Source organism: Lissotriton vulgaris, chromosome 10 (assembly GCF_964263255.1).
Source record: "Lissotriton vulgaris chromosome 10, aLisVul1.2, whole genome shotgun sequence".
In the NCBI taxonomy this organism is placed as follows: domain Eukaryota; kingdom Metazoa; phylum Chordata; class Amphibia; order Caudata; family Salamandridae; genus Lissotriton; species Lissotriton vulgaris.
The window spans coordinates 946552925-946567456 of NC_141698.1; the positions used below are offsets into that span (position 1 = coordinate 946552925).

General features: G+C 44.2%; 1 protein-coding gene across 8 annotated transcripts in view; it reads left to right on the forward strand.

Annotated features, from left to right (window-relative positions):
- The window catches only part of SGCE (sarcoglycan epsilon), a 255774-nt gene that overhangs the window by 11480 nt on the left and 229762 nt on the right, over positions 1-14532 (forward strand). For 4 of the 8 annotated variants that reach the window (XM_086941940.1, XM_086941941.1, XM_086941942.1 and 1 more), the window contains exon 2: positions 14239-14346. The exons of the other annotated variants lie outside the window; for them this stretch is intronic. In XM_086941940.1, the coding sequence (XP_086798066.1) occupies positions 14239-14346 (108 nt within the window). The remainder of the gene's footprint in view (positions 1-14238; positions 14347-14532) is intronic. 8 annotated transcript variants of the gene reach the window in all.

Here is a 14532-nt window from a genome sequence, read left to right on the forward strand (position 1 = left end):
CACCCTTCCTGCTTTAATGTATTGAATCATGGATTCGTTCCAGTTAGGTGCACAGATTTGAGTTTATTCCTTCTGCCCTCAAAGATGTATAATAATCAGTTGACAATCAAATTCTCGTATTAGATCATGAACATTTGTACATGTAGGTACCATCATCAGATGCTCTGTCCATCACCACCTCCTTTTGTACTGCTTTGTTCGTCATAAGTTGGCTGGGTATGCTCAGATGTGAGTCCCTTGCTCACTTTGCTACGTGATTAAAGCAAGCCTGGCTGAAGACGGCTGTAATGCCAGAAAGCGGTCCTAGGAAGCTTGTTTCCGGTCCAGGGAAGACATGGCTTGGCAGTTCGGGCTGGACTGTTCCCATGAGGTACAGGGTCAGACTGATTTGCATATGGCCATGTCTGAACTGGGGTGGCAGAGTGGGCTAAAGAACGGTGATGGATTAAACCCAGATCTGTTGACTTGGTTTGAGTGTTTGATTGGTTCAGATGCTCCGTCCATCACCACCCCCTTTTGTACCACCATCATCGATGTAACAACTCTGATGTCTACCAAACGCACCCATTAAACAATATTGTGCCAAACGATTGTCAATTTCAATAATGAAAGTGGATATGCATCTATTGTAAGTGATTCAGCACCATCTTCTCTATAAAGGTGTGATATTTGCAATTCTCTTCCTTGGGTTGGTTTACTGTCTATCAGACTTTGAAGGTAAATACGATTTCCACACACATAAAGAATTTTACCCTTAGCAAATAAGACCTTATTCGATCTTTGGGATTCCCTAGGGCTTTCCAGTATAGAGAAACAATAGTTATCTTTCCTCTGTCATGCATCACTAATATCGCCACCAATAGGCATTCAAGAATGTTACTTTGTTTCATGACGTTTGCTTGGGTTTTGATTTGTATTTTGATATCATTCACCAGCGGCCCATTTAAGGGACTGCCTTACTTTTGCAGCATAGACTGGTTCAGTGTATAAGGATTGTTGTCATCAGTGCCCATTGTTATCTTGAGGGGCCTGCTTGAGTACTTCAACCCCCCCTTATGTCTGTTCAGCAGCATCTCCTCAGAGGACAGGTCAGTAAGCTGAGCTTTTACTGTTGAAATGTGCTTATGAATGTCAGGTAAAGTTTGGAATCCGATTTGTACTAAATGATGACTTAGTCCTGATGAGGGTAACCAACTGCAGGCTTTTACACTGGGTGATAAAAATTTGCAATGTCTACATAGATATAATATTGAAAAAAGTCTGAAATTAGCATGAAATAAAGCAATGATTTTGTCAAGATCTTTTTCATGGCTTTTGGCGAAATGGTTATTTCATTTTTTTTGTATTCACAGCAGGTGCGCAACACCCATTGGGCTCACCGGGGCTTCACTCCCCCCCCCCTGTTGTGTGTGTCAGCTCGGGCTGACAGAGCTTTGCGGGCTGGCGACCATCTAATTGCAGCCGCACCCGAGGACTTAACTGGTCTTTAAAAGACCATTTACTTGTAAATTAGGCTTTTGTTGTGTTTTCACCCCTTCTTACAGTCACTCTGTCTATGGTTGGAAGAATTAGCCCCCCCCCCGACTCCCCCCAAAAAATTGCAAATATCTGAAACTATTTCAGACACTTAAAGTACATTATGTGAAGCTCAAGGTGATGTCTGAAAATGTTAGATGAATGAGGTAACTTTGAAAACAGGGAAGTTGCTGCTAATAAAGGCAGCGTAAATGAGTCAGTTTTTTGATTTCCAGTCGTACAACAAACTATCCTCTCTTTACTTGGTCCAGTCTTTCATAATCGCTCTGCGTCCATTCAAGATGGGAATTAAAGATCTATGTTGCTGTTGAGGGGAGTGTACTGGGGTCCAAAAACACAAAAAGATCTATTTTAGGGAACCCATGTTCTTCTGAACTAGTACCAAACCGTATCAAATACTTATGAAAAAAGACCACATAAAAATAGCTTTTTTATTCTCGATCCAAACTGAGGAGAGCAAAGGAGCAAAGGAGTGTACATACCTGTATTGACGCCGCCACCGGAGCCAAGAGTCACCCGCCGCTCCGGGACTACAGTTCCCGGCAGGCACCGCGGCGGCGCGCAACTGTGACGTCGCGCCAAGAGGCGCTTATCAACAGCGCACGGGCCGGCGGAGAGGGGGAGAGCAAAGGAGCAAAGGAGTGTACATACCTGTATTGATGCCGCCACCGGAGCCAAGAGTCACCCGCTGCATAGCTCCCTTGCTGGGAGGACGCCGCCACCGGGGCCAAGAGTCACTTGATGCCTGAATCGCGCCGCCGCTCCGGGACTACAGTTCCCGGCAGGCACCGCGGCGGCGCGCAACTGTGAAGTCGCGCCAGGAGGCGCTTATCAACAGCGCACGGGCCAGCTACGCGGGACGCGTGCGGGACGCCCGGGCAAAGGGCGGGCCCTCTGTGGCCCTCAGAGGCACGAAAAGGCCAGGCAAGGCCATCCCCCTGATATCTCCATAACTGAGCATCCAAGGTACTGTACCCTTTGAGGAAAAATATTGTGGATCATTGCTGTACATCGTCATTGAACATTCTTTGGCCAGTATTATCAGCCACCTTTACCCTCCGTTCTGTCACCGGTTACCAGACGGGGGTCAGTAGGAAGACGGTTTTGATCCGTTACTGAATCGCCCAGGAACCCAGTTTTGTAGGAGGGGTTACTGTCAAAGAAGAGGACTAGATCTTCCTTACATGAACCTAAGTAGGACCCTGCTGAAAAGTAACTCTGTTATGCTGGTGACCCAATTGAGGTCAACGCGAACTTAGTGCTTGTTGTTTGAGAGGTACTTCATATTTGATTTGGTCCCTAGCTATCGTTTGCTTTTGGTCTATGAACTGATTGGAGCAAGAATCTGCCTATCGTTGTATGGTAGTGTTTCTCCCCCGTCTTGTTAGTACTGTGTATTGCTTCCATAGTCAATTATTTGAGTGTCGTTTTAGACTCCTGATAGCATCTTTATCCTGCTGTAAACATGCCTAGAAAATTGGCACCTGTAGCCACAGAGTCGCTTAACACCCTAGATTCTTATTTAGTACAAGTGGTCAATAAAATCAATAATGAAAGAAGGCAATCCCTAGGTCTGAGCCAATCACCAGTTTTGCTCCCAGAGAGTCCTTTCTCTAATGCACCAATGTCTGACACACCATCACTAGACCTCACTACATATATACCGGACCCTAATTCTCAAGACACCGGCAATGATGATGAAAATTCAGATCTGCTAGTTGACTTGTCAACAAATGCAGTGTTTGGCCCTGACCAACAGCAAAATACTGTAGTTGAAGTTCCCTCACCCTCGTCGCCCGTAACACGGGCTGTGAGAACTTGTAGAAAATCTCAGCCAAAACGTGGGGGGAAACAGCTAGGAAGAAAAAAGCCCACTACACCGCCTAGGCGCAAAGGGCAAAATGTGGATTGTGATGATGACGATGAGTTAAGACATATCATTGACGACGACCTATTCAATAGGATCTCAGACATGATAGATATGAAAATTAGGACTATCATTAAGCCATTGATTGGGAAAATAGACAAATTAACTGCCAAGGTGAAAAAGATGGGTGGGTCGCAAAGTAAGTTGGCTGACGAACTGGAGAATCTAGTTACTCATGTCACTAAACCAGTAGCCATAGCTGAGGAGGACACTGGTGCGGACATAGGTCCTACGGAAGGCCAACTACAGTCTATCCCGCCAGGGCAGCCACCACTACCTGCGCCTAGCCAGGAAGCAGTAAGAGAGTCCCCCACTTTACCATCTGTTGTGCCAGCACCACCGTTTTCAGGGGATGACTCATCACAATTCATCATTGAAGCCTCACCAGTAGTACTTGTATTGGCCAATGTCGCTGTTCTATCCGATGGCCAAATAGAATCTATTCAAGGACTAAAAGATAAAGCTTTACACTGGCTCACTAATAATATGCACATGGCATACCAGGGGATCGACCAGCTAGCAGGGGAAATTGTAATGACAAGGAGGGTACCATGGATTGGGAACAAGCCCAAAGAAGTTTAAGGGGGACTGCGTAGTATTAAACTTTGCTAACGCAGAGGTACTCCCAAACGTCCTGGCCAACATCTTTCCCCCCCAACGAAGAAGTGGTTCCATAATCCCCCTTACCCTGAAATTCTTTTATAGTGAGAACCAGATTGCGACCTTTTCCAACATCCTTAGACCTAGAAGGAATACAAGAGTCACTAACTGGGGAGGTGACACTAGACCCAGATATAAAAATGACCGTTTCCACCCTATGATTAGTCTCGGGACAGGGCAATGTAACTATCCGACTGGGCCAACTGCCAGAACACCTAGGTTAAATTGGCCCACTATAAACAGGTGGGGACCAAGCACCCCGGGGTATGATCATAGAGGTCAGGGTAATGGGTCGGGAAATGAACAGCTCTCGATGCGTTCAAACACCCCACGTCCCATGTGGAACACAACTGCAAGCGGATGGGGTCAGGCGGCCACCCCTTTCGACTGGGGATTTGGAATGGGGAATAGGTATGGAGTCTTATCCAATTTAAATGACTGCGATTGACATATGGAGGACATTAATTTGGTAAAAGATGCTTTAGATCAGCCACCAGCCCAGAGCAGTCAACTTATTAATGGCTTAGATTCCAGCGAGTTCATCTCTCATATAGGGCAAGAAGATCAAGTCACACCAAAACATGAACATCTCCCCACTTTAAATTTGCCTGAGCACTGTGCGAATCAGAGTCTTGCCAGTGATAACCCGCAGAGCCTTTCGAAAGTGGGAACCAATGAAGGGACCCAACTGCCACGAGCAGCTGAAGGGGACTTGGTGCGGTACTCAGAGCCTAAGACACCCATAGATTCTTGCAAGATGATAAGCTGGAACATAGAGGGCCTAAACACCAAACGACAGGATAAGGCATGGTCAAGCTTTGTTTTAGGCCACCATATTATTGCTCTCCAGGAAACCTGGGAACCATCCGCCAATCTTTGGTGGGATGGGTTTACCAGCTTTACTAAAGCAGCTGTCCCCAGTCGTATGGGGAGAGCTAAGGGAGGCCTTTTAATTCTGTTCTCCTTAGACCTGAAGGGAAGTTGTAGGCAGATTAGCACCGACTCCCATAACATCTTAATGGTAGAAAGAGTGACCAACAACACTAGCAGGACCATATATATAAACTTTTATAACTCAGGGAACAGTGACCATAGAGGATGTAACATTGCTAATCTAGATAGCATTCTAAAATTAGCCAGCCAGAATCCCAGGTATGACTTAGAGTATATTTTATTAGGCGATTTTAACATTCACCCATGTAACCTAGTCTGTAGGAGAAGTAGCGATGATGGGGACGAAGGACTAGAGGGACCCCACTTCGAACATACTACAGAGGGAGAGAAGTTAGAAGATTTTCTTGCTAACTTCGATTTGCATGAACCAGATGGTGGCCCCAGATTGCCAACTTTTACCGGTGTCCACCAAGGTACAATAATAGATTATATCTTTGTTACCCAAGGTATTTTAAACCGGGTTATTGCCTATCGTACGGTACAAACACATTTTAGCGATCATAACCCGGTAGTACTCGAAGTGGCATGGGGAGTTCACATGGGGTTACCCCCAACGATAGCAAGGCACGTTCACCCCCTGAGGACTTCTGACCAAGGCAGGCGTGTGAAATGGGCAAAGGTGGTCCCGGAAAAATTCTATGTAGAAAATTTCCTTAAGATCAAGGACCAGGTCGAGATTTGCAAAAATCCTTGTGCCCAGGGCCAAGAAATTGTAGAAGCATTCGAAGCAATATGTGGGCAGGTGTCACAGGATCTTTTAGCTAAGCCAAAAAAAGGAACCCCAGGAAATAAGCGCTGGTTTGACTCAGCATGTTCTAAAGCTCACAGATTACTGCTGGCAGCCCTAAAAAATACCCCTAGGGTAAAAGATGAGATCACTAGACTGAGGAAAACTTATAAGCTAGCAGTAAAAAAACGAAAGGACACCATTAAACGTGAAGCGTGGGAAAACCTCCTTTCAGTGGCAGTTCTGAAGGATAGTAGGAAATTTTGGGAGATTATTAAACAGCCCTTCTTCTCAGATGACAATAATGAACCCATGGACTGTGTTATCCCTGACGAAAAATGGTTGTCTCATTTTAAAAATGTATACGGGATAATGACGAAGCAATCATAGGTGCTCCGTTGGTAACCTTAGCCGCCCGTCCCATCCTTTTCAACTATCAAGAAGTGGAAAAATCTATCTTGGCCACTACAAAGCATAAGGCACCCGGTCCCAATGGAGTCCCTGCTGACTTTTTTATGTATTCACCAAAATTGTGGGCAGAGGTTTTGGCAAACGTGTTCAATGCAGTCAATGGCAACCCAGCACCTGCCTCATGGGACACCTCCACCATCGTCCCTATTTTTAAAAAAGGCCAGCGGGATGACCCCGGCTGTTATAGGCCTACATCCCTCCTGGACTCATCTGTAAAAATCTTAGGTAGAGTCCTTTTATCTAGGTTGAGGGAAAATGTTGAGAGCTGTGGTGGGTTGTCTGAGATCCAATATGGTTTTAGAGAAAGAAAAGGGACCATTGAACAGTGCGCCAATTTGCACTTGCTCATCTCCAAATACACCGTGGCCAAAGAGGGGTCCGTGTTTCTAGCATTCATGGATCTCTCCTCGGCTTTTGATTTGGTCAACAGGACAAAGTTGTGGGCCATCTTGCTGGAGATGGGTATTGACAAGGCATTGGTTACCTTTATGGCCACTTTGCACCAAGAGCTCTTTGCAGCCGTACGTGTAACGAATGAGGGTAGGTGTACCCCCCTCTTTAAATCATTAAAGGGGGTACGGCAAGGCTGTACATTAGCCCCCTTGCTCTTCACCATTTATATCAACGGCCTGGGCGCACACCTAGGGGAGCAGGAAGCCGACGTCCCGCATGCAGGAGCTGTTAAAATCCCGGCGCTCCTTTATGCGGATGACGCCGTACTGATCGCTCGTACGGGTGTTGGCCTCCAGCACCTTTTGAATGCCTTTGGTTCATTTATGGAGCGATTGGATCTTAAGGTAAACGTAACCAAGTCACATACAATGGTGGTGGGCCGTGAGTGTAGTAAGAAGAGAAGTAAAACATTCACATGTAGGGGGGACACGGTTTCCAGGGTATCTACATTTCCCTATTTGGGCGTACTGTTTAATCAGAAAGGGACCTGGGGCCCGCAGGTAAGAGCAAAGAGGTTGGCTGTCATTAGATCATCATCAGCACTCTTGGGCTTTGCTGGAAGGCTAGGGGCTAGGCTTCTGGAAGCCCTGTTAAAAATCTATAAGAGTAAATCTGTGGCCATTGCGCTATATGGTTCCGCATTGTGGGGTTATGTAAACTTGGAACCAATCCAGAGAGCATAGAATAGATTCATCAGAACCTTGCTTTCTGTACCACAGTCGACCCCAACCTACTCCATCCATAAAGAAGTGGGCCTACATTTCTTGTCTGACATGCTGAGCATGGCCCCTCTGATCTTTTGGTTAAAAACGTGGATGAACGAAGAACTCACATTAAATCATAAGTTCATGTCTGACGTTCTGTCCCTGGACAAATCTAATAAGATCCCCTGGTTGGCCTATCTGGCTAAGGCATTTTCAGACCTGGGACGCCCGGAGCTTTTTTCCTCCCCCGAGAACATCAATGTACATGACATCGATTTTGTAAAAAAGTCCTTTATGGGAAGGAAGGAAGCATGCCGTGAAGAATGTGAACTGGCGAAACCGACAGTGAGGGAACATTGCCTACTTGTTAACTCATTTTCACTAGCACCTTACCTTGGTTTTGTCACAATTCCCTTCCATAGGTTTCTTTTAACTAAGTTTAGATTTAATTTGTTACATTTTTATTTAGGCTCTTTTAAAAGTTGGCAGAAGCCGGAACTAGCCTTACCCTGCAGCTGCGATCAGTTCTCTGTACAAGATACAATGCATTTTGTCATGTTTTGTGGGTTGTATTTAGAGCCAAGAAAAAAATACTTGTTGCCTATCCTTAAAGAGGCTGGCTTCACTCAAGTGAGACCGGCCTTGCTCTTTTTACAATTACTGCCCAATCCCCACATTACTTTTTGTATAGCCAATTTTCTGGTAGCCGCCTCAAGGGTGAAAGCTGTCTGCCTGGATTCGCCTTAAAGCAAATGTTTACTATTTATACTCATTTTTGAATGTAATACTTTTTAATTGTCTGTAATACTTTTTAATTGTCTGTCTGTATCTACCGTTTTTAAGAAAAAGGAAAAAAACCTTGTATGAAATGTTTTTAACTTTTCCCCCTCTTTGTATGGCTTTTAAATAAGTCGAATAAAGATATTCTGACTGACTGACTGACTGACTGAGAAAAGCAGTTATGATGTGAGAGTGTATTTGGACTCCTTTTTGCTTCTCAAAACAAAGAAACTTGGAAGCATTGTTGCCTGCTTTTTTGTATATTCCAGCACTATTTGTTGTGTATGATTTTGTTTTTGTCATTGTTGGGCCATACCTGGGACACATGAATGTACTATCACTCTATCTGGTATTCTTTGAACTCCATGTTGTTTACTTCGTAAGAAGCTTTAACGAGGCCTCTTTTCCTGTGTGAACTACACTGTTTTTTTCAAGGTCTTGCTGTCTCTGCCAGAAAGTAAGATAGTATGTGCAGTGTTTCCCACACAGATGGCAGCGGCTGACTCTTGATAGGAGGCTTTATTTCAAATTGCTTGCCATGCCCTAAAGGCAATCCAAGAAACCGTGCTACGAAAATGACCATATCTAGAGGTTTTTAGATCCAGCAGAAGCCTGCCCATTCCCCAGCTGGAAATTCCTGTTTTAAAAAAATGAAAGGCGCAATCATTCATTTATTTTAAGGAGTTGCTACTTTCTTCCCCTGTCGTTAAAAGTGAAATCTGCGTCCTGGATTTTTCCAAGGGCTTAAAAAACCTTGAGCTTTGCTTTTTGCTTTGGAAGTTAACTTAATTCTAGTTTTGGACTGCCTATTTTTGTCCAGTTAGGTGTTGCTTGGGTCTATTCATGATTTAAACACGTTCTTTGAGTGCTGTTCTATCTGATCTTAGGGCGTGCAGATTTTGTTATGAGCTATAGGTGTTTTGCTAGTTGCCTATCTTTTTTTTTGTAATAATATGAAAATGTACTTACATGAACAAACAGCTCTTTAAATGATGAGTACATATTTTGTGAAGATTTTGTTAGGGTGTCCAGGCTCCTCCTTTGTAAGGCCAGTTTTAAGTTTGGTCCATTTGGATAACCTCTAACCCGGATATGCATGTAATTATGTACAAATAACCTGCGGAAAATAATACACACTCCTTTGCAATTGACAACAATTATAGTAATAATTTCAAAAGGCTGTATAAAGTATCTTTCTGGCTCACCCCTGTACCGTCATATGGCCGTTTCTATGTCAGTAGGCCGCATTCTGCCTCAGTGGTGGCCTGTGTGTGGGGAGACACATTGGATCTGCCCTTCATGGCCCTGGAAGCAAAGAATTTGGGCAGTGGGGGGGTGAGTTCGGTCCCATGCATGATCCCCAACTCTGCTCTCCTTTGCGGTCTGTCAGTAGAAAAAGGGGCTGCAACGCGGACATCACACATGACTACAGGAGAATAAACTTTACTACGGTCATCCAACAGTGCAGAACAGTCATAAAGATTCCAAACTGTCTTGAAAATAAAAATTCAAAGCCAGAACTTCTAAGAGGAGATACACATGTTGGCTATCTTTAAAATGAAAAAAATTAAGAGAATTTGGAACAATTACTAAATAGGCTACAATGTATTAAACATTAATCAATCTGGACATGGCACAGCAGTCTCATCTTGCATTTGTACCACAAATCATGTGGCACGTCACAAATAACTGCTATATTTATTGATCTCGTTTGCTTATGAATAGGTATTCTGGTACTCAGCTTATCGATGAATATTTAAATGAATATGTAGATTAATTAATAGCAGAACCTTTCTTAAATATTCCCAATAAGATATGGAAAACATACTAAATACTGGAAGTAGGTTATGTTTTAGGTCTGTTGTTAGCCCTGTCAGCCTTAGAAAGTTTTTCCCCAAACCTCTTGTCGTCAACCCTTCTATTTTTGCTGCCTCGCCCCAATTCCATGGGGGGCCCAGCTAAGAACTTGGGGGTCTGGTTTGGGAGCAATTTGAAATTTGAGGACCACATTAGGAAACTCACCGGCACATGCTTTGGCACTCTCAAAACCCTACGTAGGTTCTTTCCACTCCTTCCGCGAAAGGCCAAAGAGACTGTGTCACGCGCCTTAATCCTCTCCAGGCTTGACTATGCGAATGCCCTGTTTAGTGATCTACCTGCTTACCTGATCCAACGGTTGCAGGTGATCCAAAATGCGGCTGTTCGCCTTCTGTTCACACTGCCTGGGAGGGTTAGCGTCCGCTTCCATCTTCGCAGTCTCCACTGGCTCCCGGTGGCTCACCGGATTCTGTTTAAATCACTGGTCCTCTCCTTCCGAGCTACCCATCAACTCGGTCCGATGTACCTGAGGAAACGGTTTACCTTCTATGTTCCGAACCGTTGCCTCCGATCGACCAATCAATCTCTGATGGTGGTGCCTAGATTCAGGTACTCTAGACTGGGTGGCCAGTCCATTTCTGTCAGGGCCGCCAGGGCCTGGAATGCACTTCCTCTGTGTCTTAGGGCTGCTCAGTCCATTTCTGTTTTTAAAAAGGAGCTGAAAACCCATCTGTTTAATAAGCCCATCTAACTGCCCCCTTTGCTTTCTCTCCTGAGGCCCTACTCTGCTTGCCACTTCCCCCTCCGCGCCAGGATACTAGTTTAGTAACAGAGCGCGTTATAAAATCTTTTATAACATAACATATAACATAATCATTTTTGACGACCATAGGACTGTGTGCACATTACCACAGCTGGCCAGTGGTAAATGGCTTGTGCTCTCTCTCCTAGACATGGTAGAATTGGCTTATATCCAATTGGCATACTTCATTTACTTGTAAGCCTCTAGGAAAGTGGTACTACACGCACCCAGGGCCTGTAAATTAAATGTTCCTAGTGGGTCTGCAGCACTGATTGTAACATCCACTTAAGTAGCCCTTCTAAGCATGTCTCAGGCCTGCAATTGCAGCCTGTTCACATAGTTTTACACTGCCATTTCAACCGGACAAGATAAACCTCTTGCAAGGCCCAAACTGTCCTTTTGAATACACATAAGTCACCCCTAGGGCCGGCCCTGAACAGCCCAGTGGGCACGTTGCATGGTATTTAAAAAGCAGGACATGTACTTTTAAGCTTTACTTGTCCTGATAGTAAAACACTACCAGGATATGTAAAGGCCCACCTTTCCCAAAAGATGCCATTGGGTTACCTTATTGCAGTGATAATGTTCAATTGGGAACAGGTAGGAATGCAGAGATTGGTGTCTATGGAATTGTAATTAAAAGCTCTCTTTATTGGAAAAGTAAGATATTTAATCACAATTCTGAAAATGCCACTTTTAGAAAGTTGGCGTTTTCCTCTCCCAACCATTTGGTGTCTGCTGCCTGTATCCTGGGTCACATGACCAACAGCCACATGCATCAAGTGATTTAGGAATCGCAAACGGTGCGAATCGCAAAATTCGGCCTTTTGCAATTCCTAAATCACTATTTGGGATGCATCATTCAAAAATACATGAAATCGCTATTTTTTGCGATTTCAAAAAATGCGATTGCATTTAAGGAATCGCAATTTGCGATTCCTTAAATGCAATGCATGACACCTAAAAAAATTGCGAATTCGCAATTAGGAGGAAAAAATTACCATGAGGTTGGACCTCATGGTAATTTGCGAAAATTCTGAAAAATTCAATTTTTTGCATTTTTCAAACTGTCATGTTGTGCACACACATGCCCTTAGGGCATGTGTGTGAACAACATATGTGCATAGATTGATTTCAGGGGTGCAACAGTGTGTCCTTTGGACACCCCTGCACCCTTGAAATCGCAATCTCAATTTGCGATTAGCTAATTGCGAATCGCAAATTGAGATTGTCTTCCCATTCATTCCTATGGGCCTTTTGGCCCATATGAATCAATGGGAAGGGATTCCTTAATTGCGATTCGCAAATTGTGAATCGCAATTAAGGAAAAATAAGGAATCGCTAAAATATTTGCGATTTTTTGATGCATTGCCGTTTGCGATTCCTTAATTGCGTTTCCTTAATTTTCGCAATTAAGGAATCGCAAACGGCACCAATGATGCATGTACCTGCAAGTGTAGTAGGCAGCTGGTCTTTGTGTATTACTCACGGAGAGTGAGACAAAAAGAAGTTAGGTGTTGGCAGGATGGACCACTCAGCTATCGAGGGGGAGAAGCTGTCACCTACCACATTTGCACATCAGAAAAGACCTGCCTGAGCACTCTCACAAAGGGGTCAGACATAAGTCTATTGGGACCCTAAACAAACTGGGGCCTGGGCAGGGAGGCACAAAGTTCCAAGCACCTCTGGGGTTTGGAAAACTCTCAAAGCTTCTCCTACATCAAAGGGGGCACCAGGTAGTCATACTGGACTTCAGACCCCAACTCTTCGGGAACACCCCTGGACCTGTGGACGAATCAGAACGAGGACTGTTGTGTTGCTTTCTGCAAAAATTGACTACCACTCTGCTGCCCTGCTGTGCTGCCCTGTTGCCCTCTTGCCTAAGTGATAAAGACTGGACTGCATCTTGAACCCAGGACAACTAGAGTGACCCCAAAGGCTAGTTGGCTGGCCTCTGGACAGGAAGTCTTATGGACATAAGAGGCTTCATCAAGTCTTAAGCTCAGCAGCTGGACTCTAGCAGGCATGAGTTCTGCCCTTCCAAATGATCCACTCGAGCCCTTGACCCTTGAAAGTGGGCATGATGGTGCTCTGCCAGTCCAATTTTGGTCCCAGCAGAATCTACTAATCGGAGACACTGTGCGATGCATTGCCTTACCCAAACTCCACATCAGAGCCCCTGCAGGATGCATCGCTCTCCACACACCGCACTAGGAGCGCTGTGTGAACCGATGCTGATGCTGGAATTGGCATCTCCGCCTGCAACCTTTTAATAGCTGCCACTGCTTGCTGCATGATGTTTTGATAAATCTGCAAATCTGCCCCTTAATGCCAGACAAAAACATAGGGGGGGGAATTTTCTCTAAAATTATATTGACCCCTGAGCTAGCCTAAAAAATGGTACAGATGCAAAAAGTAATTTGTTCTGCAAGAGTTATATACTTGAAGCTGAATTTAGAATATATTATGACAAGCAGTAAACACTAACTACAGTAGTATAAAAGCTCCGGGCATTTTTTCTGTTGGACATTTATATGTCAGCAATAAACACCAAATCAAATGTCATGCAGACATTCACTTTCTATGCGAGCGAGGACAAGCTGGAAAACCGAGGCAACTACGTAGTATCTGTACAAGATCTTATCACTATCACAAATTTTGATAATTCATGGAGGTGAAGCAGTAATTTTCCACCCGTGTCATTTTTTATCTAATGAATCCTGATTTATTTTTATGCATAATTTTGCTTTCGCATTAGATTTTCTCATTCAGAGGCATATATATAAGCCCCTAGAGCCAACGGAACGTCACCTTTTGTGATACTCCAGCAGCACAAACCACAAAATCATGTCTATGAGCCACACAACACCCATGGATTTTGACACCTCTCCAGATTTACGGGAGTATGTAAACCTGGGGCTCCTCCAAAACCTTATGCCTTGAGGTGAGGCATAATGAGGAAAAATAACGTTATTTTTCCTCGTTTTTTTCCGAGGATTGTTCTGGTCGACAACACAGGGACCCTTGCATTATGGTGCCTGCGTTGGCACTAGGCTGCCGAAACGGCACCAAGGCAGGGGTAAAGGACAGGAATGCACCGTACTGCAATAGGGTGCGTTCCTGCACTTTCACTTTGGCGTTGGGCAGCGAAGCAATCTGATTTGCTGTCTTGTCCTATGCCAAAACCCCATAAATGAGGGCCTTAGAGTTACCACAACAAATAAATGTACAGCTATTATTATCATGTTTATGGTGCAAAAATTACAGAAAGTTTCCAGCGAGTGATTTTTGAAAAATGTGCTCTGGATCTCACGAAAATTAAGAAAATTATTGCATTGTCTCAATTTACATTTTTTTTGTCTGATATTATCATGTTACGTTTTCACTTTGTCTTTTTTTGTAAAAGCTATTTTGTTAAGCTGTGCTGAAGGCAAATATGAATCAGGTTTCTGGAAGACTAAATCAGCGAGCAGGCTTGGTATTAGCAGAATAAATCCTGCTGAGAATCGAGACGGTGAGTTAAGGCTATTCCCTGTAACGCTCCTGGCCCATCCAAACTCCCATTTTAATTGTCCCCTACTTATTTTAATACAACATACTGATCATTAATACACACATTAACAGGTAAGTTTTTTAGAAACAGTGTTTCAGCTTTCTAATGATCCCGCTTGAGTTTTGTTTTACCAGTCACCTACGTTGT